At 48.8% G+C, this 5825-nt stretch overlaps 1 protein-coding gene across 1 annotated transcript in view; it reads right to left on the bottom strand.

Annotated features, from left to right (window-relative positions):
* The window catches only part of Vwf (von Willebrand factor), a 137928-nt gene extending 135201 nt beyond the window's left edge, over nucleotides 1-2727 (bottom strand). Inside the window, exons 1-2 of the mRNA XM_029478271.1 lie at nucleotides 2495-2727; nucleotides 1161-1215 (exon numbers count right to left, since the gene is read on the bottom strand). Of these exons, the coding sequence (XP_029334131.1) occupies nucleotides 1161-1215; nucleotides 2495-2503 (64 nt within the window). The 5' untranslated portion in view covers nucleotides 2504-2727. The remainder of the gene's footprint in view (nucleotides 1-1160; nucleotides 1216-2494) is intronic.
* Between the last annotated feature and the right edge of the window lie 3098 nt (nucleotides 2728-5825).

Genomic DNA, 5825 nt, shown 5'->3' with positions numbered 1-5825 from the left:
ATTGTTGGATCTCCCAGTAGTATTATGTCCAATTTTCTTTTCTTTTCTTTTCTTTTTAATTAGGTATTTTCCTCATTTACATTTCCAATGCTATCCCAAAAGTCCCCCATACCCTCCCCACCCACCCCCCTATCCACCCACTCCCACTTTTTGGCCCTGGCGTTCCCCTGTACTGGGGCATATAAAGTTTGCAAATCCACTGCCTCTCTTTCCCGTGATGGCCGACTAGGCCATCTTTTGATACATATGCAGCTAGAGTCAAGAGCTCCGNGGTACTGGTTAGTTCATAATGTTATTCCACCTATAGGGTTGCAGATCCCTTTAGCTCCTTGGGTATTTTCTCTAGCTCCTCCATTGGGGGCCCTGTGATCCATCCAATAGCTGACTGTGAACATCCACTTATGTGTTTGCTAGGTCCCGGAGCTTTCCATTTTAAGTGAGGCCCCTTGCCTCTGAGCATGACCCCAGACTCATGGTAATAATGGAGAAACAATCTTCCAGGACATAGATTCATCTTAGTGACACTTCCTGCCTTATGCGATGATGCCTGGTATAGANAACTTAGAGAACACAGAAGAATTCAGAGTATAACAGATGGTAGAGTCATCTGTGCCCCACCATGGGCAGTAACGAGTTGGTGCTCCCACAGTTGCTTTGTTCATTGCTCTGCTTCACCAGTCAAAGGGCATGGCTGGCATTTCAGTGAGAGAGGTTAAGGTGGGACAAGCAGTGAGGTGACAAGGGGGTGGCCTAGAACCCAGAGAACCGTCCTTGGACTTTGGCTCTGTGTGACTCTCGTGCAGTAGTGTCTCTTCTCTGACCAGCAGTCTCCTCATCTACACTGAGAGATTCAACCAGATGACCACATGAAAACAAGTGCTGTCTCCAAGACTGGGATGCTGTCTGCCCTGCCCTGTGCTCCCATCACATGCTACAATCCTGTGCTACCAAGTTCCTTCAGATATCCAGTTTAGAGGGGATGTAAATCAGAAACAAGGTTCTGCATAACTGTCACAGGAGGTGACCAGTGACTCCTAAAGTCACAAGTCTAACACAGATGGAGCACAGGTGAGCTCCAGACACAATGTACTGAGTCCTGGAAGGAGGAGCTCCCAAGTGCTCCTGGGAGAAGGTAAGGAAAGAAAATGTTTTGTACCTACCTGGCCAGGTGAGGGCCAGAACAAGCAGGCAGATCTCATACCTGAAAGGGTTCATCTGCAAAATAAAATAAAATAAAATAAAATGGAAATGAGCTGGTTCTCACTGTCCAGAGAGGAGGCAAGGACAAGCGACCATCAGTGCATGTGTCCATTGAGGGAACATTTTCTTAAGCCAATAATAATAATAATAATAATAATAGAAGGAGGGGGAGGAGAGTGAGAATGAGACTAAGAATAAGAATTCTCACTGGTCCCCATGCCTCCTTTAAACATGGAGAACTAGTCCCCAAAGCCCTCCCATGGCAGAGCCAGGCTTAAGAGTGACAATCCCAGTGAGCCACACTGCCGAGACCTTCTCCAGACAATGGTACCAGGACCAGCTGGGGTGGGAAAGTTCTGGCTCTATTCTCCTGCCCTTGATGCTAGCCTAGCATCCCATGACCCCACAGCCCTGCAGCATCTGGAACAAAGGTGCCATTCCACCATCACATATAGCAACCAACTAGGAGAAGGGGCTGGCTTTTGTTGTTGCCATCAGAACCCAGACTCAGAGACCAGTCAAGGCCACCACTGAGAACTTGTTAGTCACCTGCCCTGGACCGTGAGCACCTTTAGAGCAGGGACTGTCTTTCTCACCAACATCCCTGGGACCTGCAAGGATACTCAGCACCCAGGAATGCTCTGTAAATGTTTGCTGAATGGCCTTGACAAGGGGACAGGAATTTAACAGCCCTGGACCTGAGGACATTTCTTTACAATGTGCCTCACCCCACTGCCCACTTAATCCTGGCTGGCTAAGCACACACACACACACACACACACACACACACACACATCCCGACCCTCAAAGCCCCTGCTGCCACCCCTCTCTTCTGGAGAATGTTACAGGACATACAGAAGGTGCCACCTAGGGCATAGTGGGTACAACCCTTCTTACATAATGCCCATTCAGACCAATGAAGAGGGGTAAACCAAGCCTCTTATGAGTGTGAACCAGACATGGCCAAGACTGGGTCACAAAGCAAGTGTCCCTCTCCACTGCCCTCCCAGCACACAGGTATATCAGGGGCTCCAAGCACATACTCAAGAAGGGAAGGAAGGGACCTACCAATCTCATCTGAGTAAGATTCTGCCAGGCCAGAAAGCCTCTTCAGAAAGAAAATCAGGACCTAGCAGCAACAGCAGAGGGACAATAGGATCCAGGTAGCTTTGAATCGCTCCTCCAGACAAATCCCTTCTGTTATAGGATCTGCAGCCAGATCCTCAGGGGCAGGGATCAGCCCTGTACCTTCCCCCCCTCNGCTAAGTCAGCTCTCCATTCAAAACCATCATACCTTGCCCATACAAACAGGGGCTGTATCTCCAAGGTCCCTTGAGGAAACCCAGTCGCTACTCAGTGGTGCCACCTCTCACTCCTAAGCCATTTTCCTGCGCAACTGCTGGATGGATCTGCTCAGACTCTGGGCCGTCCTGCTATCAAGTTGTCCAGGGGCTTCAAAGTCCTCAGAGCCAGGGAGAGAAAACCCAAGCTGTGCCCCAGCCCATTCCTCTGCCTGCAATAGCTCCAAGTTACCACCACAGAGCCCTGGCCTTCTCTTAATTACCAGTGGGAAACAATGGCAGGAAGCAGTAGTCGAGCCCTTCCAGGCTGATAAGGCTTGAAAAGCCAGGAGGGAGAGCTCCGGGAATCTGCTCCCCAAACATCACCACAGCTCAGTTTGGTCCCTGAGACTCCCTGAGTGCCCCTTTAGGCAGCCAGGACCAGGGACAGTAGGTTTCCCATGACAGCCCNGTCCAGGCTAGGAGAGAGAACCAGGCTTACATCAACATGGCTTCTGGTTCCAAGTTCCAGGGGTTTTGAAAAACTCCTCTAACCTAGCCAACTTAGCAGCAAGGTGAGAGGAAGAAGTATGTTAACACTTCCTGCCCCGTCACCCACAGGTATGAACCGTCCAGGCTAGACCTCACAAAAACCTAGCCTGTCTGTATCTTAGCCAGTGTTTTATGTACATGGTAGCACATACCTGGAGGCAGAGGCAGGAAGGTCTCTATGAGGTTTGAGCCAGCCTGGTCTACTTAGCAAGCTCCAGGACAGCAAGGACTAGAGAGAGAGAGAGACTCTCTCAAAACAAACAGCAACAAAAATGAAAGCCCTGGTCACAGTCTAAGCCTTTGGGAACTGGGGGAGTGGGGGGTGGAAATGGTGGTTCCATTCTAATACACCCCCTCCAAAGACTCACAGTACACACCTGCTCTTTGCTAAGGCATAGAACCCAAGACCTGCACGTGATTAACAATCTTCCACTGAGCTACATCCCCGAGTTCCCATCATACCTCCACGTACACTAGCATAAATCCGCACACACATACTCTCTCCACCCCTGCCTCCCAACCTCCTATTCCCAAAAGCCCAGGTCTCAGCCGGATTGGATACGCTAATCCCTGTTCAAAAGGAAGCCAGGTACAATGTAGGAGAGCGAAGTGAGGCAGGACCTTGTCTGTGGGATTCCCGGCACTCAGCTGGGCAGCCCCGGCAGAGTGTCTAGGAGTGGCCTACTTCACTGCTTCTCACTACACCACTACGCCAAGCCCCTGAAGAACCGCCATGCCCACTTCACACACACCTCACACTCTCCTGTTCCCGTTTCCACTGTCTTAGTTAGGGATTCTATTGCTGCGATGAAACACCATCACCATGACCAACAAGCACGTTGGGGATGAAAGTGTTTATTTGGCTTCTGTATCACAGTTTATCACCAAAGGNAGTCAGGACAGGAACAAGACAGAAATGTGGAGGCAGGAACTGATNCAGAGGCCATGGAAGGGTTCTGNGTACAGGCTTTCTCACAATGCTTTCTTGTAGAACCCAGGACCCCCAGTTCAGNACCATTTCCAATGAGCTGGGCCCTCCCCCATCAACCACTAATTGAGAAAATGTCCTACAGGCTGTACACAGACTCAAATTGTGGAAGTGTTTTCTTAATTGAGGTTCCCTCCTCTCAGGTGTCTTTAGCTTGTATCAAGCTAAAAACAAAACAAACAAAACAAAAAACAAAAAAACTAGCCAGCACAACCAGCCAAGGTAGGAAGGCCAGTGTTGCCAGAAAAGAAAAAGAATGAAAGAGGCAAGATTAGCCCTTAACATTTCTGTTACCAGAGTCCTTAGGGGCAGAGTCTAGAAGCCTAGTAATCTAGCCTTGGCCACCCATCATGAATGGACCAAATTAAAAGGCACATGGTAACGAAATACAGAGGAAGATTTATTCATGTGGCCACACTGGGAAGAGAACAAGGAGACCCAGTGACCCCCACCTAAACCATACTTGAAGTACTGACATGAAATTAGGCTTAAACAGAGGGCAGGAGGGGTGTGTGTGTGTGTGTGTGTGTGTGTGTGTAGGCAGTACTGGTCAAGGTGTAGTCTCTCCCCTTATTCCTCTACTTTTTCTTGGCTCCACTCTCCTGAAGAGTGGTCTTNCAAGTTGTTGGAACTATGTAAAATCTATTTCAAAATTCCTCCTCCAGCTTCCCACTTTACCTTCTCCAGCATAAGATCCCTGGGCAAACTCTAGTGTCTTTGGAACTGTCTCAATAGCCTGACAACAAAAGGGAGGGGCACAGGGCATCAGGATGTCCTTCCTCCTGGGGCCTGGAGAAATGGCTCAGTGGTTAAGACCTCCCAGGGGACCAGGTTTCACTCCCAGCACCCACATGGTAGTTCATAACTGTCTATTAACTCCAGTTCAAAGGGATCTGACATCCTCTTCTGGCCTTTCAAAATGCTGGAAAAACACAGCACATTTTAAAATACACAGCTGGCCCAGAGTCAAATGAGTGGGACATGTGGTGCATGCATTTAATTCCATCCCTCAGGAGGCTGAGGTAGGAGAACCGTGAGTTCAAGACCAACCTTAACGACATAGTGAGACTCGGTCACATAAAAAACAAAAGCAAAACCAAGCAAAAGTCTAGATGTTGGAAAAGAAATCCAAGAAAATTACTCCAAAGAATAAGAAAATGAAGAACGGTAAGAAGTGTTAGGAGAGAGCATGGAATAAAAGGAGCCAAGGAGAGGCATGAGAGTCAACCCAGGAGTCTACAGACCTTGTGGTCTCTGTGTGTGTGTTCACAGCCACAGACCCACCCCGAGCATTTTAGCACAGATAATTATGAGGGTGGGCAGGAAACTGCAGCTGAGACGTGCAAATGTGATATGGGGAAAGGAAAGCCACCAGTAAAAGACTTATATTAAGACAAGCATTGAGAGGGAGGGCTGGAGGAAGAGAGGGATGGAGGGGATGGGAAGGAAAATCGGGGAGGGAAAGCAGGGTAGTATGGGAAAAGACTCAGTCTCACAGCTGTGTTACTTCTGCACCTAATGTTGTCAGCTGCTAGCCAGGACTGTTTCCTTAGCCACTCAACAGCCTGCACATAGTCACAGAGATCGGTCTCAGATGAGTTAGGTCTGAGTGCTGTGGAAGAGGGCGTAGTAACTGGTTCCCAGAACTAAGTCATCATTCAGGGTTAGGGACANTTTCTCTTGCCAGAAAAAGATGAGCTTACCATCCCCTGCCTTGCTGAACGGACTACTAAAGAAGGTTCTTCAGGAAGAAGGAAGTTAAACCCAGAGAGAAAATGCTAGAAATAAAAATCAACAGAGAGGCC

This window comes from Mus caroli, chromosome 6 (assembly GCF_900094665.2).
Source record: "Mus caroli chromosome 6, CAROLI_EIJ_v1.1, whole genome shotgun sequence".
Classification (NCBI taxonomy): domain Eukaryota; kingdom Metazoa; phylum Chordata; class Mammalia; order Rodentia; family Muridae; genus Mus; species Mus caroli.
This window is presented reverse-complemented; position numbering and strand designations above follow the sequence as displayed.